The sequence below is a fragment of the Nelumbo nucifera genome, chromosome 8, assembly GCF_055504915.1.
Source record: "Nelumbo nucifera cultivar China Antique chromosome 8, China Antique-T2T, whole genome shotgun sequence".
In the NCBI taxonomy this organism is placed as follows: domain Eukaryota; kingdom Viridiplantae; phylum Streptophyta; class Magnoliopsida; order Proteales; family Nelumbonaceae; genus Nelumbo; species Nelumbo nucifera.
Window position 1 is genome coordinate 2,549,873 of NC_142656.1, and position 25,670 is coordinate 2,575,542.

The 25,670-nt window shown below is 36.3% G+C and overlaps 1 protein-coding gene across 5 annotated transcripts in view; it reads right to left on the minus strand.

Moving 5' to 3' along the window:
- Positions 1-25,670, minus strand: part of XI-I (myosin) — a 90,778-nt gene that overhangs the window by 6,041 nt on the left and 59,067 nt on the right. For 2 of the 5 annotated variants that reach the window (XM_010263581.3, XM_010263582.2), the window contains 20 exons: positions 21,318-21,427; positions 18,440-18,500; positions 18,105-18,282; positions 17,186-17,391; positions 14,897-15,016; positions 14,466-14,564; positions 10,745-10,966; positions 5,561-5,700; positions 5,113-5,224; positions 4,850-4,900; positions 4,679-4,768; positions 4,338-4,508; positions 3,857-4,006; positions 2,696-2,872; positions 2,462-2,599; positions 666-736; positions 493-592; positions 349-405; positions 215-271; positions 19-99 (listed from right to left, as the gene is read on the minus strand). In XM_010263581.3, the coding sequence (XP_010261883.1) occupies positions 19-99; positions 215-271; positions 349-405; positions 493-592; positions 666-736; positions 2,462-2,599; positions 2,696-2,872; positions 3,857-4,006; positions 4,338-4,508; positions 4,679-4,768; positions 4,850-4,900; positions 5,113-5,224; positions 5,561-5,700; positions 10,745-10,966; positions 14,466-14,564; positions 14,897-15,016; positions 17,186-17,391; positions 18,105-18,282; positions 18,440-18,500; positions 21,318-21,427 (2,391 nt within the window). Of the gene's footprint in view, positions 1-18; positions 100-214; positions 272-348; positions 406-492; positions 593-665; positions 737-2,461; positions 2,600-2,695; positions 2,873-3,856; positions 4,014-4,337; positions 4,509-4,678; positions 4,769-4,849; positions 4,901-5,112; positions 5,225-5,560; positions 5,701-10,744; positions 10,967-14,465; positions 14,565-14,896; positions 15,017-17,185; positions 17,392-18,104; positions 18,283-18,439; positions 18,501-21,317; positions 21,428-25,670 lie in introns of those variants that run through there. The other 3 variants (XR_016079347.1, XM_010263584.3, XM_010263585.3) reach the window with 3 other exon arrangements.

The following is a 25,670-nucleotide window of genomic DNA, read 5'->3' on the forward strand; positions in this document are numbered from 1 at the left end:
GAAAATAATGTAACTTGCCTCAGTTGACACACTTTGCGTGCTATATTTGTCATCCCAGTACATCGTACTTATTCGGTAAATTTGCCTCACTGTCAATGCCTGCACCATTTACAAGATCAATTAGTTTAGTTCAAAAGGACCCCTTTAAGGCACAAGATAGGAGGAACATAAAAATTAATGAAACTAAAATTGTCATATGTGTAACAGATCATACCGGACATAAATCCTGCCTGATCTCTTCCAGAGACTTTTTCCTCTTTTGATGTATCACCTGAAAAACAAATATCCAACATTGGTAAGAAAAGAAGCAAGACACAGCATCCTCAATCATCTGGGGGTTGGCTTTACCAGAAACCCAACAGCTTGCCTGATGTAATTAAGCTCATGCCAAGAAGTTCCTGCAAACTACACTCAATGACAAATCAGATTCTGAAAACTTAACATTGAAATTGGTTGACAACTTATTTCAGCACAAAGAAATGTCATAATTACCTCCTCCGTTGCATTAACTATCCATCGCTCAAGCTCTGCAAGTCCAGATTTAACATATTCCCCATTTGAAAATGTGCAACATTCACGCCGCAATAGAAGACTGAATAACAAGTAATAAAGTAATTAGTCACTGGTAATGGTATTTCAAAATACTGAAAGTTAAAAATAATTACCTGTTGAAAAGTTGTATATTGATGAAAGAGAAAACTTGAGTGACAAGCTTGCGTATGAAAAAAGAGGGTACCTAAATTGACATTTCATTTGAATCAGAAGAATGCAGCAGGACATGATCAGTGTTCAACATTCATAACACAAATAATGCAATAAATGTAGTTACCATTTAAATCATTCTAGAAAACATGGCGCCACTATGGATGCACAATGCAAAGGATGAAAGTTATCTATTCAATATGAACAAGTGATCAGTTCATAATGTCTCATTTAGAAAACCCTGTAACATTCCACTCCATAGCCCTCTTACCGTCTAACATTCCAACATATAATCCTCATCTCCACTTGTATTCCCCCTGCCTTGCCTGTGTTATTTCCCTCCATGCTCTTCTCCTTTTTCCCACTGCAATCCTTGTCATAGTCGATATCACATCTCAACATTTCCACCCAATTCTTCTTTCTTATTTTCTTTTCCTGCTCTACATTTTTCTTGGAGTACATCTTTAGAGAAGTGAAACAAACCAGTAGTAAAAAAAGGTTTTAATCAAAGGAAATAGGAAACAAAAGAGGAAGAAAAAGGTTTAGAGCTAGAGAAGAGAAGAGAATGGAAGAAGAGAGAGATGGAGTAGAGAAAGTTGAACCTCTCTCCAATCCCCTAATCAACTTTTTATTAGATTCATACTTAATTAATGATGTAATTACATAGATGTGCTTAATAGGGCAGCTGACTGGTTAAACATAAAAAGAAAGAATAAAACAGGCCCATTAACAAAAAAAAAAAACAAATAATAAAAAGAATGATTATGGACCATCTAGCCCAATATCCCTTCAGTTCTTTAGGCCTTCAGCATTCCAACCTTTAATCCCATGGTTACACAGTAGCATTCTAATTCCAGCATTTCTAACCATACTGACCATCCATCTCAAAATCCTCATTTCTGATAATATCCATTTTATGGACATATTGCTACTTCATTGCCCAACACCTTTCTTCATACAACATTACTGAATTGATAGTCCTCCTTTTTTCTATAAAAGAAACTTATTCAAATTAAGCCAAGCTTCAATTAAAAAACACGCATATGACTTAAAATTTAAAAGTATTACTAAAAAAGGCATGGAGTATCTAAGACTTATTTTTCAGATAATGTTTCATTTCTTTCATTCTTCTTTTCCGTTTGCAAACTGACTAAAAGAAAATGAACCCAAAGCCCCTCCTAGGGGTGAGCAAAAAAACTGAAAAACCAAACCAACCAAAAAACCAACCGAAACCGAACTGAAAAATCAGTTAACCGACCCGGTCAGTTCGGTGTTTTTAAAAAACTGAAGGTATCAGTTCGGTTAACCAATATGGAAAAGTGGCGGTTAACCGAACCGACTGGTATAAATATATTTCTATATATTTTATATATACTTTATATATATTTGTGTATATTATAATATTTTTATATTTTTATATATATTTATGTATATATAATTTTTATTATATGTTTATATAGTATATATTGTAAAAATTAAAAACCGACGAACCGAACCAACGGTTAACCGAACCGGTCAACCGACTGGCTTCAGTTCGGTTTCGGCTACCGGTTTTCCAAAAACCGCTATTACCGGTTTGGTTCCAAAAAAAGCCCCACGGTTCGGTTAACCAAACCGTGAGACACCCCCCCCCCTGACAGACCCCAAATGTAGAATTTGTACAAGAACACATTCAGATGAAGATGAACTAAATTGAGGATAAGAAGATTGCATCTGGACACCCAAAAAAGTCAAGTTGCACAGAAAATGTAGAATTTACATAATTTCCACGTAGATGACTCATTAGTGAGTCCAAGAATTTGATGATGCTGTCCCAGTGATTGCTTAGTGACTGTTGAGGAGCACCCCCAGTTGATCTAGAAGATTTTCCAGTATGTACTCTGCCAGCTTTTGGTGCCTACCATAAGACACGAAATACAAGATAAAAGAAAATCAAGATAGAACATAAGTATATTTCAAGGGTGCACAAATCAAGAAAGGTAATTGGACTAACCTGAATGCAGAGTCCAAGAAGTGGTGATATCTCTTTCTTCAAGTTATCCCTAATCAAACCAAAGATCTTCTCCACACAAGCAGTCAGTTGCTGTTTAAACAATATAGCTGGATATCGTGCCTCCACATGTGATACACTCTCATCATATCCTATATATTTTAGAGGAGATCTTAAACCCTGGGAAACATAATTATGCTGAAATCAGTCAAATCTAGGTTCAAAATATTGGTGCCAAAGTGTATCATTAAGGCAATTTTAGGAATTAGGATATGCATTGCAATAGACTTTGGATACAAACATGACACTGGTGATTCAGACCAATATGGGAGGAATGGCATCAAAGTTGGGCCATTAGACCCATAGGTCCCATACCATATGTTTAGGAGTGTCAATGGGTTGAGCAGACCCAAACCAAACCAACTCAATTATATAGGGTCTGGATCTACATTATAAATGTATTAGGGTTGCTTTTTGTTGCTCTGAATCAATTAGGACCTATGTATGTATGTATATGTAAATTGGCAGATTATAAATATACCCCAAGTCTAAGACCTATTTATATCATGATATACTTGTAGTATTATCATGTTATGATGTCCAAATGCGTTAATTTAATAAATAAGTAGGTTTATTGTCAAATAATAGGTTAAAAACACAGCTGTCAATTATAATCAGGCCTAATTGGTCCTTATATATCTTTAAATCTTTTATGTAACCAACTATTATCTATTGCCACACCCCCATTCCATGATTATGGGATGTTGATGTGCCCACAATTTCGTTTAAAGGATAATTTCTTTTTAACAATATCATAGAAATTGCATTTTGAGTGGAAACAAACCTTAAAGAGTAGGAAAGAAAAGATAAGATTGTAATGTACGCAACCACCCTTAATCAATCATGCACCCAAGGCCAGGAAATTAAGCAACTAAGTGGGGCAAAGTAGTTCTAAAATGACAATATAAACATAACATCCCTACTAATGTCAAGATCCATTCAAACTTCTTAATGGGTATAAAATATTTATTTATATGAAGCAATCATGTATCAATCTCAAACTCACAAGTGTTGTTAGGATAATGAAATCTTAAATATTCATTGACATGAAATAGTAACAACAGACGTACAAATCACAAAAAATTGATTTTTCTTGGAACTTACATGCACCATCCTCGCAGTTAGCCCAGAATAACCCCCAGAACGTTGAGGTGTTGTGAAAAAGCCATTTGAACGTAGATTCTTCTGCAGGAGACATAAAAGGGCTGAGGCATTGGACAGCCAATAGGGCAAAAGCTTTTTCTCCTCCCCCACCTGCAAACTTTATATGTACACTTAATTAGAAATGCTACTAATAACAACTATAGCATGAGGATCCAACTCATTCAATAGACTTTAGAACTACACTTCCAAAACACATGAACTATCTCCAATAAAGATGGAAGATAAATAACACATTTGCAAAAATACTTCTCAGAATCCCACCCTCGTAGCAATAAGACATCAGGGAAGGCAGTGAAAAACCAAGCAACATACATAATGCAAACACGTACAAGCAAGAACATTTACAAATGGTCATAAGCTAATGACAATTAGGAAGTCAGATTCCAAAAGGGAAAAACAAGGTTATGAAATTATAAAACACCTTAATAACTTCATTGATTCCCTCAATTACATGGTCAAAAATAGAGGTCCTCTCAGACTCGAAGGCACGCCAATGAAGAAGACATTTATAAATGATACAGGCAGCCACAGGTTTACCATCTTTGAATCCCAAATCTTCTTTTATACACCTCGAGAGAAATTCATGTTTCTCCTGCAATAACAATATGGATTCTTCAGATCTAGCAAATGCAAAAGGACAATGAAGAAAAAAGTTCAGATCCTTGGGCCTTCCAACCAAGATGACATCTGATAATAAAATAAATAGAATAGGCATTCTATTATACGGAAATGCAGTCCTTATTCACAATAAAAAATTGAAACCTGATGCCTCTCAGCAGTCATCTTGGAGCGCCGTGATTCTGATTGGCTCTGTCCAAAGGGAAGAATAATTTTTGTAGGGGTAGGTGACTCCTATCATGAGATAAACCAATGGTAAGTGATTAAAGAAAGGACTCCATATCCCCAGAATAAAACAACAGGAACAGAACTTACAAATAAGGACTTCTGGTCATTGTTGGGGAGTGCAAGTGCTCCAGATTGTTTCTGATTCAACAAACATAAGGAATTCACTTAGTTGTTAACAGACTGCATAAAATAAGAAATAAAGAGGAATTATAATATAATGTATCTGAATCAAACAGAAATTAAGATCATACCACAATTATTAATATATCTACAGTAGACTAGGTGGCAAATAACAGGATCCTATATACAACATAAGATGTGTCAAATATTGATTTGACTTCGCATATTACCTCTGAGAGTAACTTGGCAATCCCAGGACGGTTGCGCCTTGGAGATGTGCTCAACGTTTTTTGTCTTAGAACATGATTTTCATTTTCCAAAGTCGAAAACTTCTCCTCCAAGCTAGTCAATAGGGAAATAACATGCATAGAAATAAATCACCATAAATATGAGAAGCAAAACTACCAACTAAAAGCATCAATTAACAATATATGTGTTTAATACCAGGAAATTAAGCACAGCAAGGTAGTTCCATAATAATATATCAAGTGCCATTTAAATTCTTAATTTCAGCAGGAAATTAGTAAAATGCAAATAAACAAACCCAAAGAAGACAGTAGGGATATACCATCAAAGGACACAAGTGCGAAATGAATGCACTAATCTCTATCTCTCCTTTGGAAGTATTACATCAATTGTTATGGTTAATATGCAATAGTAGACGTATAAATGGAATACCGTCGCAAATTCTGCTGAAGCTTTGAATATTTTTCCTCTACTTCTTGCAACTTCTCCAAGGTATCAGCATTTTCATTCCGTGCCTTTGCAAGCTGAAGCTCCATTGCAGAATTCTCTTTTGACAAGGATTCTAATGAACTCTGACCAGAAAACAAGAAGCACAATAAGAAAAGTCTTACACTTCAATTGTATACAAAAGTAAATGCTATAATGATTAGAATGCATGATGTAACAACAAAGCTCTCAGCCTATTAAATACCAAGCTCTACCTAATTCCAAAGGGCAAATCTCTTAAAGTACCCCTAAGTTTTAGCACTGATTTAAAAGGTGCACCAAGGCACCGAGGTGAGGCTAGGCGACAGGGGGGCACCTTGTCGCCTAGGCAATGAATTTTTAGTAAAAACATGTATCCTAGGGTAATTCCCTAGGTTCCATAATCATATTTCCTTAATAAATACCCATAATTTTCATAAGTATAAACTTCCTTACTTGATATATAAACAAACAAAAGGTGGAAAGAAGAAAAGAAAAGGTGGAAGAAGAAGAAGAAGAAATTAATATATAAACAAACAAAATTAGTAAAGAAAAAGAAGAATATGTGTTGATTGGACAGCATTTTATGTTCTTCCTTACTTATTAGTTCAGGTTTTGAAGTCTTTGAGGATAGGGGTGCTCACGGTTCGGTTAAACACACAAAATGAATATTTTAGTTTAAAAATGTCTATTTTATAATTATAACCACAAAAAATTAAGAATATAAAAGTTTTTTATAACAGCCTATAGAAAACTGCTTGGCAATTAGGTGAGGGGAGCCTCCAAGGACGCCTTGTCGCCTTGACAACTATGCAAGGCACATAGGCGAGGCGCATTTTAGGGTATGCACAAGCCCAAACAAGGCCATGTTAGGGCCTAGGGTTCGCTCGCTCACCAAAGCTCCGAGAAGGCGAGAACGCCCTATTTGCTAATGTTGTACATTCATTCATTCCGATACAATATCTTCTTAAAAGGCAATTAAAGTTATAAAATCATTATTTTTTATGTGAGGAATAAGAATTTAAGACCCCAACATGGATTTGTTCGGGCTTGCCTCGAGGCGTGGTACAAAGCTAAATCATAGAATCAATAATGCAATATGTTTTACATCAAAATAGCTACTTGAAGCAATGCAATCGAAGAAAAAAGGAGATTTTGGGTTTTACATGCTTGAAAATGCTTTATATGTTTGGTTTCATTGTTAAATTTTCATTTGAATACGCTTTACATGTTATGTTTATGTATTTTAATTTTAGATAATAAGTTTTTTTAAAAACAAAATTTGAATATGCTTTACTTTTTTGATTTGTTGCATTTTTTTTATAAATTTTGGCATTTTTATTTGAATTTTTGACAATTATTTTTTATTTTTTAGATTTTTTTGTTGTGTTTTTGCGCCTTGCTTCAAAAAAGGCACGTGCCTCACCTTGCGCCTCAAGTTTTCTCACATGTGACAACTTGTGATGTATAATTTTTTTTAAAAAACCCAATATTACCCTTTTGTAGTCAATTTTGCCCTCTATTATTCTTCAAATTTTCAAAATAAAACTCAACATCCACCTTGCAGACAAGAACACAACCTTCAACCTTTACTTGGTTGAAGGTCAAGTACACAACATTCAACCTTTACCAATTCAATGCAATTCACCACCCTCCATTGACAGGTCCTAAGCACAAAGATGTGAGCCTTGAAAAAAAAAGCTAGTAGGTGAGCAAAGACTTCAGTTTTCCAAATTTATGGTATCTATCAGGTATACATTGCAGAGATCAAAAGAAGAAAAGTTGTGTCACGAGAGATGGGTCTTCCGCTTAGTCAAATTGCTCTCAACCCAAGTAGAAAAGTGATGGGCTTCCAAACTCCTCCCTCGGCTTCTTCACCCAAACCCATTCACTAGCCCCCTTAGCTATGGCTGAAATTTTTCAAAGTGAGATAGAGTGGCTGAATGGGTTTTCCACATCAACAGTGAAATCAGACGTGAATGTATCCTTGGGTTGAACCTTTTGACCTTGCTTCACCCAAATGCCCATCTATGGTGAATTCTTCTTGAATTTTGACTAAAATGCTTGGTCTGTTGAAGTTGGATGAAATCTAGATCAACAAGATCTTATTGTTAAATCAAGACCAGCAACGTGTTATTCAAATGCTTTATTTTGAAAATTTAAAATTTAAAGAATAATGGGTAAAATAGTCTCTTCCATCCTTCTGTTAATGGACGCTAACGCCAGGGGAGGATTTAGTCAATTGTCAGAAAACTTGGGGGGGTACGTCGGGGTACTTTAAGAGATTTTCCAATACCAAAGCAAACAAAAACACAGAGATAACAAAGTCTTAATAAAAATGTTGTAAATAAAAGTGGGGAAACATTTTACAAGCTCCACAATATATACAACATAATACGGGGAATGAAAACCTTATAATTTTATTGTAAAAATATTAACATGACTACTTTATTAAAGCATATATAAATTTCTTAAATGGGTACCAAACAAAAAGCCCAATGCGGAGGTTTACCATAGTTAACCAACACTATAATAGTCAAAGCAAAGTTTACAACTCCCCCTTTGGGGAACTAGTCTCCCAAATAGAAGAAAGGTTAAAAGAAAAGTTTATTGTTCATTTCCTTGTGGAACTATTCCCAATATAAATGATTTCTTGATGCCCCAAGTTTACTTAACAAATCTGCTAAAGCATTTGTAGATCTTGGAACCTAGGCCATTGTGGCACCAAGAGTAGGGGTGGCCACGAGCCGAGTCAAATCGAGCTCGAGTCAAGTTGAGCTTGAGCTTACGAGTTTTTGACTCGAGCCGAGCTCAAGCCTCGTACTACCTTGAGCTGAGCTCGAGCCCAAGGTTCTAGCTTGAACCGAGCTTACGAGTTTTTGCTTGCCTTATTGCATGTGCACATTTTCATGGGCCTTTTTGATTGAAGTAACATTATAATAAAAATTTGATTATTGTAATATTATAATAAAAAGTAGATTCTTCTTCATCTTCCCTTCCTCCCTCCACTTAAGTAGGCTTACTGCTTACATCTCTGGCATTCTGAACTACACCTCATGCCTCCATGTAGTGAAACACCTAACATCATGTCTCTGCATTTTAAATCATTGAAAGATGCCTTTGGCTAAGGAAATATAAAAGAATCTTTGGGGCCTTGCTGGTAAAAAATAATGGCATCAAATCTTAAGCAACCATATCAATCAATAATGCCACATGAATCAATTGAAAATGGCCATAAAAAATTATTCCAAGAACCTTCCACATGGTAACTACTTTTGAGGCCCAACCAAAAGTAGGCTGGTTATTTACACATTAAATTTCAAGTGTGGGCACTAATCCACTCAAAATAGGCCTCGTATATAAGCTATGGTGTTAAGGCGAGGCCCCCCACCAAAGGTGCCCTGTCACCTAGATGACTGATGTAGGACAAGTAGTGAATTTTACAAATTTTAGATACGACGTGAGATTTGTGGGTGACGAAAGTGGTTGGGTTGACGATGAAGAATAGAGATGGAGAAGCCAGTAGACAGCTTGTTGTCCAGCAAGGATAAAACCCTTGCTATAAGGATAAACAACAATGAGTTAGATAACTCAAAAGAAGAACTAGGTGAGAAACAAGGTGATGAGGCCCAAGAAAAGAGAAAAAAAAAGAAAGACAAAAAAAAAGTGAATGTATTCTGTTTTGCATTTTTTTTGTAGTAGGATCCAAAATTATTGTTTTTTGGGTAGCTTTGTTGACAGTTTTGGTCCAGGGGTATTTTCGTCATTTTATAATTCAGATTCTGGTCAGGGATAGTTGGGTGAACATCTGTTGGGTTTTGGTTTCTTGGGTCTTTTTGAAACAAGAGTTATATTTTGGGGGTTCGTTTGAAGTTAGCTTTGTTTTTAATGAGTTATTTGTGAAAGGAAAACATTCTAGGGGCCCACTTGTAAATATCTTAGTGGGTTTCTCCTTCAAGCCATTGAGTCTTATAAAAGAGAAGGGGGCTGTTTCTGTAGGGGTCTTTTTGGTTCTTCCTCTCTTGTTTGTTTGAAGTTAGCTCTATTGCTGCATGTTCGCACGGGAGGCCAGCTTGATGTCATTGTGGCTGTAGTGGAATTGTTCCAGGAGTTCTACTTCAGGTTTAGGTCTGAAATCCCTAAAAATCTAACTTGTTTTGTTGGTTTCAGCTTGGTATTCCTTGTGCTTATTGTTGTACACTTTAAGTGTTGCATCACCTTTCATGTAATTTGTTTTTCAATCCACATCAAAAGGAAAACAGAGAAAAATACCTAGCAACCAGTTACTATTTGAAAGTTTATTGCATCAAATCAACTCTTCCTTTTCAATTACATCGACTCTATTTAGGGACAAAACAGGAAATTCGATCTCAGTTCTATGGACTCCTATTTGGATAGGAAAAATAACACAAAACAACTAATTATTTTGAAACCAAGACAACCACATAGGTAACCCACAAGGACAACTCTAATAACATGTTACTAATCCCACTAAAACTAACCTAATATACAAATCAGAAATTACAAAAAGTAGCAAATCAACTTTGTTATCGATAAAAGTAGTAAATCAATATTTTCCCTGTACCCCTAAGACATCTAACACTATAGAAAATAAATTTTAAAACTCAAAAGATAGAAATATTCCTACAACCAAAAATATTCTGAAATTAGTGTAGGAATCAGAAAACTTATGTATTTCTCAATGTTGCCTTGAAAACAATGTATAACATTTGACTTTTGGGCTGTGCTTGACCAATTTCTGCACACCTTGTCAAAGGCTTCTTTTTTAACTCTCTTACACTCAAACCTATGGTTTAAAATGTCAATAAATTTCCTAATACTTCCACAATATATTTCTATTTCCATGGGTACAGAAATGATATATTATTGTAAAATAATAAACATAATCCTTGGTGTATTGATATCTTTTATATCACTTACAACAAATATTATGTTGCTAATTACACCAATACAAGTTTTCCAATTTCCACTGCAGAAGAGGTAGACATAAAAAGTCATTGTTCAATGGGTACAAAGGTCAGCTAATGGCATGGCTGATGCATTACGGCATTAGCTAAATAAAGGGCGACCAGGAAAGAATTATATTAGGCTCATTTGAAATCTTGAAATCTGTTTGTGAATAATCCATACCTTTAAAAATGCATTCTCCTTGCTCAGTTCTTCCATTCCTCCAAGTCTGTTCTCCAATTCTGACTTTTGTTTAATTGATAATTCCAACTGACTTATAAGCAATACATTCTTCTTGCACTCACTAACAGTAGATGACTTAGCTGCATCCAACTCTGAACTCAATAACTCCAAACTCTTTTGAAGATTTGAAATTTCAATTGACTGGGCTTCTTCATTAGATACCTGTTTCCCAAAAAATCTCTGATTAATAGGCTTCTTGCAGATTACATATTAAGGTACCAGCATATGAGCAAATAACATATAGAACAGATAAAGATATAAAAAAATCATAACATAGGCTAAAAACAACAAATCTAAAATCCTAGGCACATCCAAGAATCAGCTATATCCTTGGGAACAACTTAAAAGTACAAGGTAAACATATCAATGGACAGAGTCAACCAAAAAGACCAGGACAAATCCAACTCTATTAAGTAGGGTTTAGGATCCCAAGCAGGTCACATTTCTGAGAGATTGGTTCTCAACCAACTTTTGTTATCCAAAGAGAATGGATTTAAGATCATTTTCTCTCCAATAATTTGATGCAGCCTAGGCTGCATTTCTTTTCTTTCTTTCGTTCTTTCTTTTTTTGAGCAGAACTCATTGGATTGGTATTAGTTTTAGCAAAATCCTGCCCATTAAAAACCATAATTGGCCACTCCTTGAATCCCTTCATATTTATAATTTAAATATACATCTATTGAACACTACCAGGCATGTACATGAGTGTTATCAGGTCAGATCCAATAGCCCAATTAACAAAGGCCTCAGTTGTACACTTGTTATTCCAGATACTATGGGTCCACATTGGAAGTTGGTATTTTATCTGCATAATTTTCATTTTGGTATTGGGTCTATCATGAGCCAACTGCCAACCCAGAGCTAATACATGGTAATCGATCTGGAATAGTAAGAGAAGACAACGACGATCACCTATGAGATTGAAGAGGCCAGTTGAGTAAAGCTTTGGTGTCACCTTGTTGAGAGCCTACAATCATGTATACCCCAGATAACTAGCCCCTAAAGAAAAAAGTAAATGAAAACCACTAATTCAACCCATTATTTTGAATTCCAAGTTCTACTGAAATTAGGTTATATTTCCACTCCAAATTATATACTCAAGGCTGTGTTTGGTAAGAATGCTAAAAGAATATTTATCAATTTAAATGAAAATTTGATCAAAATGTTGGAATGCAAACTTGGTTCGGTTTTGCATAGATAAATTTCGTATTGTGTTGTGATGGTTATAATGCACCAAGTCTCCAACTGAAAATTTCAACTTCCGCTTGCATGCATGATGCAACCCACCCCCTCAAGATATGGTAACATCCATTCTCTCATCCTAGGTTCCTTAGCAACTACTAACCATCATTAATTAACAATTATTTATAATTTTCATCAAAAAGTATAAACTTCATATCTAAATACAAAAAAAACAACATATTCATGAGAACAAAAAGAAGAAAATTAAATTCAGAAAATATACTGTTTTTGTCATAGGAAATGAAGAAAAGAAAAGGTGGAAGGATGTGTTTATTGGATCAGGTTTTCCAGTCTTTGAGGATTCAAGGCAGCATGCACTAAAATGTGTGTTGATTGAATATTTTCAGAATGAATATTTTAATAAACCCACAAAATGAATATTTTAATTTAATAATGTTATTCCACTGTTTTATTTTCAGAATATTAAGAATATAAAAGTATTTCACAGTGCCATGCACAATTTACATATTAGCTTGGCAATTAAGCAAGGCAACCCTCTGTTATACTTGTGCCTTGAATTCTTTGTCATGATCAGTTTCATGAATCCGGTCTGAATTAAGTTGAGAAAAACCTGAAGGCAAATTGTCATAGTGTTTTGTGGTGGAAGCGTCCCGCCACTAACCACCATTAAGGGTGCATGGGCTACGGACCCGATCAATATTCAGCTTATAGGTCCGAACCAAATACGAAAAGTTATGTATTTTGGGGTTCAGGGTTTTGTGAGTGGGGTTGTGAGTGGATTTCTGCTCCTCCTTTGCCCATGGATGTAGGCTATAAGTTGAACCATGTAAATCTGTGTCTTTCTCTGTTTACTTCTCTTTATCTCTATTTTTCTTTCATTTTTGGGTGCCATACAAATCTGTATTTCTGGGTTTTCCGTAACACCTTCCATGAGCACCTTGTTACCTAGGCATCCCCTTGACAACTATGCTTTTGTCATTGCATATAGGTTTGTAGATTTGTTAAAACATAACAAATTACATATTTTAACTGTTAAGAAGCTTTGATTTAGTATCCAGCACTGTATTGGGTATGTATTTTGTCCAACACCTGTACACTAGACATGAATAGCAAGTTTATTAATTATGCACTTTTTTGATAATCGAATGATAATTTCATTAATCAAAGAGAATAAACTTTTACAAGCATCCCTTGGAGAGGCGTGAGTGCAGCCTCTCCTAAACATTACAGGAATTCGAAAAGAAACCTTAGCACGAGAACTAAAGCATTGGTCAACCTACCCACCCATTGAACTCTAATTGTCATGTATCTTATTAACCATTTAACTTTTTTTATAAGACCCCTGTAACTCCAAATGACTGAATCTGGGTTCAACAACCAGCCCACAATCACCTTAGAGTCCCCTTCAAGTAGTAACTTCTCCACCCTAATCTGGATGGAAATCTGAATCCCTTGTACTGCAGCCAATAACTAAGCCCTTGTAGAATTACCTATTCCCCCCAGGCATAAAACCGAGGATATGATATTGCTCTCCTCATTTCTAAAGACCCCTCCTATGCCTGACAGTCCGGAGGTGTCAAAATTCAGTTTAGTAAACCCTTTCGGAGGTGTCAAAACTGCTACAGTTCTGATTTTCTTAAAAGAAGTATTAGCTTCTATAGCCTAGCTCCTCCAAATGTCATCAAAGGAAAAGGAAGTGAAAGAGCCTAGGGTTTTCAGCCATAGCGCTATTTAAGGTACACTCATTCACTGCTGAAAGGGTTCTCTCCTTGCCTTGGAAGATTCTAGCATTCCTTCCCTCCCAAATAGTCCACAAGGTGGCTGCACTGAAGAAATCATCTTCTTACTTCAGAAGCCACACACAGAAGCCACATATTGGAACGGGGTAAAAACTTTAGACCTTTTCCAGGAGGTGATCAAGGGCACGAAGTGTATCTATCTCCTGTGTATTGGGAAGAGAACTATCAAAGGTTTATTTGGGGTCCCTTCATCATCAATTCTTCATGTCAGTAAATTTGCCACCTAGTTTGGGATGAACGGTTCAACAAAATCCAGCAATCCCTTTGATTACATATTCTCATTTTTATCTAGTTATGTGTTCCATGACCTGTATACCAAGAAAATGATTGACAATGGTTGTAAGCTTGAAGGTCGTCACTTTCCAAATACAATTTCTCAACACAATCTGTTAAGTTATTCCTCTTGCATTGTCAATTGAATCATGTGACTGATCACACAATAAAGAAAATGACTTTTCCCAAGTTGTTCAAGTCTATCCATATGTTGAAAGTCCACTGTGAAGTTTGACAAACATTCAAGGATTGTAAAAACATCACTGCCAACCATTCTTTATTCTTCTTGTGGCAATAACAGTAAAACTTATTTTAAAACTAACCAAGAATAAAAAAACGACAAAAAGAGAAGAACTTTCTATAAAATTGCAACAAAGAAGTATTACCCTTAATCTCTTTTCTAAATGCAAACGCCATGTGAGATCTTCCAATTGCTTCTCAAGCTTACTCTTTGCTAATCGCAATGCACCAGCTTCATTAGCCTCCTATAAAACAAAAAAAAAAAAAAATCATCAAATCACACAATTAAAAACATTAATACATATAAGCAAGCAAAGAGAAATCGAGAGCAGGTTTGCTAGCCTGGTCAACTAATGAGTATTCCTAAATGACTCAGATAGTTTCCACATGGCAACATGTTCATAATCATATGGAGAGCAATTATCGATTCAATGAAAGACCAAAACATGGTCAGGATCCCACCACATGGCCAAAATAGGTGGGGTTGGGTAGAAAAGCTCCCTACATCCATATGCAAACAAATGAACTATAAAGTATATGAATTGCATGTGTATAGACGACTAAAGTCCCCTCTAACCAGTTTAAGCCTCCGGAGCTCTTTTCTTGCTAGTTTCCTTCTCCAAAGACATTGAATGGCCACAATAGACCTTTGATAACATTGGAATGAAGAGCGTGCCTTCTGCATCCTCCAGTGGGCCTATGTGATCATATGATCAGTAATGAAGAAACATCAATGCTACAAAAATTAGAGCTTCATAATCATATCCAGTCATACGTGATAAGTAGACTAGCAATAGCATAAAAGCAATGAAATATACTAATGCCATTAAATTTATGTGCATGTAACCGGTGAAAATTTCCATGTCAAGCAACATATACCATGACAGTTTCCACTAGTCATATTCATAGAAAATCCAACCACAGGGATGAAGAAACAACCAATAATAAATTTCAAATACTTAAAATGCAACTTTGAAACTTTAGCATTGTTTACAAAATCTTTCAAAGAATGAGAATGCATGATAGTCAAATAACTACTAGTATTAAAATCAATATTAACAATTCTGAACCATTCTATTGCATTTAAGAACTGCTACAAAAAACAATAGAATACAAATAACAAAATATCGATCAGTAAAACAAGGCTCAAATAGTTTGTAATTTAAAACCAAAACCCCCGAGATTAGGATCAGTAAACAGTACTAGAGTTCTTTTCGTTTCTCTATTTTAAAACTAATATCAAAACAGTGTATTTTGAAGGTAGGAAACAATACGGAAGATGTTAATGTCCATGATAGACAAAAGAACAGTAGAAGAGAGCAATTTGAAGGGCATCATGCAATCTGAAAATCAGAGAAACAATTTAGAAACTATGAAAAGGATTGAAGGATTCACTTTTCACAATCATTACAACGGCATTGCTCCAATTTGCATGACCAAAATGCCTAAGAAAACAAATCAAGCTCAGTTCTAGTCCTTAGAATTTAAAGGTACAAGACAAGTCCTGGCCTAATGATATAGGACCAGCTCAGCTCTAGTCCTTAGAGAACTGAGCTGTTGATGGCTGTAATGGCTGTTGATCAGAGTTTTATGGCTGTTGATGGCTGTAATGGCTTCTTGAAGGAACAGCTAGCATAAGTTGGGAATCACTCACAGGGTGCCTAGAATCACTCTAGGGCATGGGAATCACCATGGTTTTCAAAACCAGGCCGGACCAGACGGTTGGACAGGAAAAACCAGGAACCGGTCAGGTGACCGGTTCCGTCTTTTGTCAAAATCGGATTTTGGCCAAAAAATGTTGATTTGGTCAGCAAACCACTGACCCGGGCAGTTGAACCGTTTGAACCGTTCAACGGTTTTGATCATTTTTAATTTTTATTGTCAGAAGGGGCCGACCGTTCGACCCAGGAACTGGACCCCTGACCAGTTCGTTCTCCGGGTCGGTTTTAAAAACCTTGGGAATCACTCACCATAGCTAGCATAAGTTGAAGAAAACTCAATAAACTTCATTGCCTTTGTGTAAAACGTCCGTACTTATTTATAGACTCTAAACTCATAATAACCCTAGGAGTCAAACAGTTAGACTCAATAATCCTAGTAGAACTCAAACTAAGCTGTCATATCCTATTTCAATTCAAAGAAGACAAAATAGCTCTAATCCTACTTATGCAATGACTCTGGAATTTTAAACATAAACAAACTGGAACTAGACAAACTAAACCCAATCATTGGACCCCCACAGAAAATTGCAAAATGACAAAAATACCCCTACTGTCCAAAAATACAGAAATACATAAAATTTCATAAAATTCCAATTTTGCCTCTTCAGCTCCTGCATCACTTAATCTATCATTTCCTTTTTCTTCCATGTATTTGCTTGAAGAATGTAGCTCTGAAAAAGGATATCCAAGGGCCTACGAGCCACTTTAACCTACAAATCGAAAAATTCATTACTCCAGAATATTAAAGAAACCATCCATCAATTACCTTGAGACCTTTATAGATCATTTACGAATGTTAGCAATAGTTAACATCAAGAAATTTTCTGTAGTGTTGGAGCATCAAGAAATATCGTGTATAACATATCGTGTATTTTTGCTATAATGGGAGAGTACACGACCAGGGGTACACAGGTCTTTTTAATTGTGTATAACATATATAGTGGAAAGTGGCTGCATACAGTAAATCTCTCTCTTCTATCTTTCACTTCTCTCCTCTCTCCAATTACCTTATAGTTTTCACACTAATTTTTTATTTTCTAAGTTAGTCGTTTGGTAACCCAAACATGGAGCCAAAAACAAAACAATCATTAAATATGTAAGAAAAAAGGTGAAAAGATTGCAATAGCAGCCACAGACAAGAGTACCTGGATAACTACTGCAGCTTTATGCTCCTTTCTATGCAGAAATTTCCGTCTACTTGACAAACCTCGTATGGTCGATTGTATAGTTACAGCAGCTGAATAAAGTAGCAAATATGCACGGTGGAATAGCCATCTGCGTGTATACTTTTGAATTACAATAGCAGCTGCAGCTTCTCGTCTTGCAGCAAACATATTTCGAGCAAGGCAACCTGCAAAAGGGAATATGATGAAAAAAATGTTCCCAAACTTAAAAAGTTTTGGTAATGCATCAGTAAAAAAAAAAAAAACATGCTAGTACACCAATCAAAATCGCCCCTAACCAATATAGAACAAGATTCCATCCAAACAACAAGCAACATAACATTACCATCTATATAGCGAAAAGAAGGATTTCCAATACTAAACTTTGAAGTGAAAAGGATGAAAGAACTGTTCTCAAACTTAAATGCATAAGTAAAAATAAAAAACATGCTAGTACAGCAATCTAAATCACCCCTAAGCAATATAGAACAAGAATCCATCTAAACAACAAGCAACACAACATCACCGTCTACATAGCAAAAAGACGAATTTGCAATACTTAACTCATATCAGGTTTAGAAAATGGAAGGCCATGACATAGACACACTACATACTACAAATAGTGAATAAATCTCCAATTTTACATTAACAGAGTTTGAAGGTGTTGAGAAACATTACAGGCAGTCTAGTAATAGCAGCATGGATTTTAGGGCTAATGAAACAAAAAACCAACATAAAGAACAAGATATTCACCAACTTTAGCACCATTAGAAATAAACTATATGGCTGTGCTTATACACTAAGGCTTTACTGACACCGAACATCAGAATATGATTAAGTAACAGCTTCCAAAAGCTCAATTGAATTGAAGTGTAAGGAAAAGAAAAATGACAGATGAAACCTCTGCAGTATGCTTGCATGACAATGGCAGATTTGCGGATAAAGGTAAAGTCCCGGCGTGCAATAAATGTCCGTAATCGACCCTGAATAAGTTTCGCTGCATTATCCAAAACCTCAGATCTTCGAGAATCTAAAACAGCAATCTGACCAGCCCTAAGGAATACTTTGCTTCTGCCTAACTGCAAAAAATAAAAGCTCACCACAAAGGACATAAGATAATGCAACTGATAAACTTCAGTCCCTATACAAAAACAAACCAATAAGTAGTCAAATCATTCATCTGGAATTTGTAAAGTAATGAGTTGAACTTCCTAGACAGTTCTGGAGAACACATACTTGGAAATTTTCAAGTTTTAACTTCTGGAGAATTCTCTCTGTCAAATTCTTTTCATCATAACTGCAGAGTCAAAATTTGAAAGGTATTAAAATAGATTTCATAAATAAGAAATGGCAAGTTAGAACTTCCTAGACAGACCAACAAACCAAATAAAAAGTTTAACCTGCAAGCAGACCAGTAAACTTCTCTTCCAATGCACATGGAAAAATAGAAATACACAGCACTGAACAACAATCCCATGCTAAAATCACTTTAAGTGTTGTTACTTTTCAAGAAAAAATATTAGCTAAATTAAACTCCAAGAGTGGACTGCAGCATTTGACAGATTGCTAATACAGAAGGTTATATTTCTTGGTTGTTAACTTGGTTTTTGCTTGTATTTATGTTCTTTTTCTTTTGGTGTACAAATACAAGCAAAAACCAAGATAACAACCAATAAATATAACCTTCTGTAATAGCAATCTGTCAAATGCAACAGTCCACTCATTCAGTTTAATTTCACTAATACTTTTTCTTAAAAAGTAACAACACTTCAAATCTACATACTTTACACACCACCACCTGATAATTCCTTTCACCATATAGAGATTCAATGTTTTAAGAGGTATGCAAGGCATACACACCCCAACTCCAGGCAAGGCACCCTCAAAACATTCCTCGTATAGGAAAAAAAAGAAAAGAGAAGAAAATAAAAGATAAGGATAGGGGAGGAATCCTCAATTCAACTAGTCCTCACTCTGCACATTACAAAGAGTACACCAATTTAGGGCCAAGCACATAAAAGGTTTCTTCTTTTGCAGATAATCCAAAGTATTAATCTTACCACGGTAAACTTCCCAACAAAAAAACAGCTATTTTAGGGGGAATGGTCCAAGACCAAAGTCCTTTTGCAGATAATCCAAATTCTTCTGTAAGGTTTAAGTGGGTCAAAACAAACAGAATCAAGTAGAAGTAAAAGATCAGCAACACAAGCAGATTCCTCTTCCCTCAACCCTCTACAAAAGCCAAAATCCCAATTTAAGGACAAAGGGAGGACTAGGGAGGAAAGGAACCTGGAGATGGGCTCCATTTTAAAGAGGGAGATAGAATAAAGGGAGGGTGCCAAAGATTGGGAGGATGCCAAAGATTGCCTTCCATGGTGTTGTAAGAGTAGCCATACCTTACAAACATCTTCCCAAAAAAAGAACAAAATTACTAGAGCAAACACCATACCTTACAAACCTGAGGAACCTTGGGAGGATGCCAAAGATTGCCTTTCAAGGTGTTGTAAGAGTAGCCCGTCGAGATAACCCCTCATGCAACCACTTTCAGAACAACCATGGATACTAGCGACCACCTCATGCCACAATCTCTCTTTTTAAAGGCCATCTCCATAACTATTTGCCTAGTAGAAATCCATTCTTATGATCTAGGTTCCCCAATCCTAAATCCTCTTCTTCCTTGCTTCGACTAACCACCTCCCACATAACTTCTTGCTTCCCTAGAGGGAATCCTAAAGACAAACAAAAAATAAATTAGCAGATTGGCAAGTGTTGCCTTGATTAAAGTTACTTTAACCCCAAAGATAATTCTTTTTCCAAGTTGGCAACCCGTTCTCAAACTTTTCCACAACTGGATTCCAAAAGTGACTCTCCTTTGGATTAGCACCTAGGGGAAGACCTTAATAGGTCAAGGGCCACTCAAAGATAGGGCATTCTAAGCACTCAGCAACAGATTCCATCTTCCTGCCTTCCAAATTTAACCCCACCAAACAACTCTTCCCAAAATTGATCTTCAAGTCACCCCCCTCACAAAAAAATTATTATATAATCTGCAAACTGAAGATGAGTTACTGTGACTCGATTTCATCCAATTCTCCACCCCTTTATTAACCCAACCCTATCTGCTTCTAAAAAAAGTTGATCAAGCACATCAGCAACCGGTGTGAACAAGAAAGAGGAGAGCGGGTCACCCTGTCTTAGACCCCTACATGCTGGGAAGAAGTCATACCACCTGTCCCCAAACCCACATTTTTGTAATACCTCTACCAAGAAACTCCAATCCAGTCAATCATAGGCCTTCTCATGATCCAACTTGTAGACAAAGCCTTGATTCCCCGATCTGCTCATCTCCTCTACACATCCGTTTGCTATTAGAATCTAATCAATTATTTATCTACCTTGTACAAAAGCGCCTTGAGCTTGATAGATAAGGGAGGGGAGGACCTTTTTAATCCTCAAAGACAAGACCTTATCCTAAATCTTATAGATGCTAGTCACCAAGCTGATAGGTCTAAATTATTTAGGGTGTTTAGCCTCTTTCCAATTCAATTATGGTCTAAAGTTTTAGTGAAATCTGCTGTGAAAATTACAAATAAAAGATCTATCGTACATTTCTCTGCATTACGCACATATAGAACACTTTAACCTGTAAATAATAATGTTAGGACCAACATTGCATCCTCTCAAATTTGCTTCATTTTCCTGGGTTTTCTCAACCTTTTAGGGATGAAAATAAGAACGGAGCAAATAGAAAACTTAACCACCAATTTAACCTCAACTTTCCTCTCCATTAAGGTTTCCCATCAACAAGTTTATGGAATGTCATCTTACTATAGATCCTCTATTCTTACTTCTACAATCTTTACAACCAAATGCAGCATTGGTTCCACACCACAACCATTAAGAGGTTTGTGATTTAGAACTAAAAATATGTAAAATCTAACAGCTAATCAACACTTGTAAAGAAAAGTAATTAACCTAGAATGCCACTTGCCAAAGAATTATATGGAAAGGACAAGGGATATACAAACTGATAAAACCAACCAAGCCAATTAAGCAGATTGTTCACAAGAAAACATGAAGGCAGAAGTACATATGGTGCTATTAAAAAATATACCATCCATCCATAAGTTCTGGAGCTAAAATTCCAAAGCGATCCACAAACTCTGAATAAGTTCTCCGCGTAGGATATCCTGCAAGACTTATACGAACAGCCTCCAGAACACCCTGTAAGAAAAAAAACTACTATTAAATATAAAATTTATTAAAAAATGGAATCAGTGAGCACTAGTCAGAAATGGAAAAATAAAAATACAAGATACTGGAAATAATATATCACTTCAGTAGAACCAACATAAAAGGAAGGGGTGTAGAGAGAAGGGAGACGGTGGGATCTGGAGAGTACCCTGTGGGCTTAGGCAAGAAGGACACACAAACATCTTCGAGTTGTCCACCACAGGTGTACGAAAAATAATAAATAACTAATTAGTTTGGGATCTAACACTTGCAGAGAACTTCACAATGTTCTCCAAAATCAAATTTCTAATTGGCATGATCTCTAACACTTTTTTACGGATAAATGGTATGAACTCCAACATTTGTAGCTAAGTTCACATAGTTGTCCCAAAATCAAATTTCTAATTGGGTTTGTGTTGTCCATGGACACAAACATCAAATACTCTTAACTTCAAGAGTTTGAGATAGATTTCAGATGACTCGTGACTGTTAATGGGTGGATCATATTATGGTGGGTTTCAACCAGACTAAGGATGGGCTGGGCCAGATTTGCCAGTTTTCTAACACAAGGTTTTTCCAATAGAGGCCTCTGGTGGTGTACTGCTTTGACCTTCTATGTTTGCCCCCACCATCCACTGATAAAGTGCTAATTCCCTTCATCCAATGCCTAATTAAGCCCCTCCCAGAAGATGTCCTGGGAGGTAAAAGCAATGGCCCTATTGGGCTTGAAAGGCTTGATGTCCATAATGGATTCCTCCTTCATTAAGTGTTTCATCAGTTCTAGCACCTTCTCTAAGTTTGGATATGGCCTTGATACCAATACCACTGTAGCAGCCTCCCATAATGGTTCACAAGAACATTCACCAAATATAATATTCTCATTTGTGATGTATATAAAAAGGCCTTTCTTTTCCCTTCTCCAATTGTCCACTATTGGTGTCTGCCGCTGCCTAACCCTGACCTTGCTCCTCATCAAGTCATCAACTAATGAACTCTTCTAATGCAGGTTGATTACCCATCTTGTTTTTTATTAAGAAAAAAAACAAGGTGACAAGATATCGCCCACACAATTTCAAAACCCAAGACCCACAGGTAAGAGAATGAATAAGTGATCCAACTCTCCATGACAAAAACACACATCATACAAGGTTGACCCTGCATCTGCAGAACCCTTCTAAGCAGACTGTATTTAGTTAGAATTTTTCCTAAAGCAGCGGACTACAGCAGAAAGCTCACCTTTGAAGGAAAATAAGATAAGTCCCAATAGAAGTGTTTTTGAGGAAGAACAAGAATAAAGGGGATGATAAGAAAAGAAGACTGAATGAAATGGATAGACTAAAAGTTGGATGTTAAGGGGAACAAGGAATTTAGTGAAAGAAGGGGAAGAGTGAGAGGGTGTAAGTAGGAGGATCCTAAAGGAGGGGTAAGTTTATTGTTGGAATGGGTTTGAAAATAGTAAGCTGTAATGTCAGAAGGTTGGGAATCCAATAAAGGGAGCCACTATTAAGGATATGCTAAGGAAGAGAAGATCGGACATAGTGTTGATCCAAGATTCCAAATTGACTGATTTTAATAGGATGGGCTTGAAGTATTTGGAAAGTCAAAGAAATCAGTTGGGCTTTTACTCAATCTTGGGGATCTTCTGGTGGATTGATTACTTTGTGGAAGGATGAATTTGTTGTAGCAATTGAAGAACTAGTGGGGATATTTACTGTGTCCATTAAATTTTGACAAGTGAGAGATGGTTTTGAATGGATATAGACAAATGTCTATGGCCCAAATGGATACAGAAAAAGAAATGAATTGAGGGTAGAACTCAGTGACATCAGAGGGCTTTGGGATAGGCCTTGGTGCTTGGGTGGTGACTTTAATGCAATTAGGTTCACTCAAGAAAGCAATAATCTGAGACAATCTAGTAATATAAGCATGAGGAAGTTCAATCAGTTTATCAATGACCTCGAGCTTAAAGAGGAATATTAGGGAGGATCGGTTTCAAGAGCATTGCCTAGGGTCACTTTAGATCATTGCACTATCTTAATTGCTAAGGAGGAGCTTAGGGGTAGTGGTCCTGCACCCTTCAGATTTGAGAATATGTGGTGCAGCCATAGAGGATTCGTGGAAAAAGTGAAGGAGTGGTGGAAAGGAAGAAATCCAAGGGTCCAGTGGAAACACATGATGTTTCATAAGAAATTAAAGGAACTGAAAGCCAAAATTAAAGAATGGAAAATTCTATAGTTTGGGAAACTTGAAGATAGGAAGCAACAGATTATCAATCAAATTGAGCAATTAGATTCGAAAGAAAATTCTGGCTCTTTTGAAGAGAGAGATAAGGAAAGGAGATGATCTCTAAGGAAGCAATTGGAGGATGTCTTGTTAAAAGAAGAAATTAGCTGGAGACGGAAGCCAAGACACAAATCGATAAAAGAAGAAGATAGGAATACGAAATATTTTCATGCATTGGCAAATGGTCGTAAAAGGAAAATTTTCATTTCAAAGCTAGAGCTGAATGGTGAGTTCAACAAGGTGAGATAGTGAGGGTGTCAGTGGAACATTTCAAATCTATCTTTGGGAGACCCCTAAGTAGTAGCCTAGTAGGATGTGGATTAATGGACTAGAGTGGCCAAGTATACCAAAGGAAAAGAAAAGGTGACTGGAGAGGAGCTTTGATTTAGATGAGATCAAGGAACCTATTTTCTCTATGGATTGATCTAAAGCTCCTAGCCCAAACGGTTTCACAATGGCATTTTACCAAGATTGTTGGGAGATCTTAAAACATGATATCCAAGAAGTCTTTAATAAATTTTTAAGAAGGGTGGACATTAATCCTGCACTTAATTCCACTATCATTGCTTTGATCCCAAAGAAGGATGTTGTTCACCCTAAGGATTTCAGACCAATCAGCCTGCTTAACAGTTTATGCAATATCATAGCAAAGGTGCTTTCCCATGGGATAAGGCAAGTCCTCCCAGATATTATTTCCCCAGACCAACGGGAATTTGTAAAGGAAAGGCAAATCATCGATCAGTTCTTATTGCTAATGAGAGTATGGAAGCAATCAAAAAGGATGGGAGGAGAGGTTTAGTGTGTAGGCTTGATTTGGAGAAGGCTTATGCTATGGTGGATTGGGATTTTCTTTTGGAGGTAATGGGAAGTGTTGGCTTTGGAGACAAATTATGTAGGTGGATCAAGGGGCATGTTAGGTCTCGTCACTACTCTATTTTGGTAAATGGAACTATTGTGGATCATTTTCCTGCCCTTAGAGGAATTAGGCAAGGGGACCCTCTCTCACCTTTCCTTTTTACCCTACTTGCAGATGTCCTCGGAAATCATTGAGCAATTTTGAGGGCATTCCCTTTGATTACCTACTTAGGAAATGGAAGGAGCAGTGTTTTAAAAGCACAAGGGCCAATTTGCGCCTGAGGCGCAAAGCACAAGGCAAGGATCATGCCTTTTTAAGCAAGGCACGAAATTACAAAAATAAAAGCTAAAAAGTCAAAAAAATTCAAAAAAAATGCCAATTTAAAAAAAAAAAATCAATAAATATTAAACATAGTGTTAAATAAAAATATAAACATAAATTTTAAAATAAATATTTTAAAAAACCTATTATCTAAAATTAAAATAAATAAACATAACATGTAAAGCATATTCAACTGAAAATTTAAAAATAAAAGCAAACAAATAAAGCATTTTCAAGCATGTAAAACCCATAATCTCTTTTTTTTCCTTAATTGCCTTGCATCAAGTAGCTAATGTGATGTAAAACATATTGCATTCTTGATTTTATGAGTAGCCTAGGACCTGGGTGAGGCACATACCCCAAAATGTGCCTCGCCTGTGCACCTAGGCGCGCCTTTTAAATCACTGGGAAGGAGGTAGCAAACTCATCTTTATTTAAGTTTGTTATCAAAACAATTTGCTTCCCTCCTACTTCCGGATTTATTAAGCTGAACTTTGATGGAAGTAGTGAGGGAAACCCAGGCCCATGAGGCAATAGGTGTGTTTTTCAGAATGAGGAAAGAGTTATAGCTCTCTATTCTAGCCCAATTGGTTTGGGGCGACTCCTTGAGGGCAGAGATGATGACTGTGATGGAGGGAGTAGCAAAATAGTTGAACAACAGAAGAAAAAAAGGAAATTCAAATTGGTAACCTAAGGCATAGAAGTTAAACTTCAGTGGGTAAAAAGATGTGCTAATTCTTTTGTTGATGCCTTTGAAAAGCAAGAGGTGGGAAG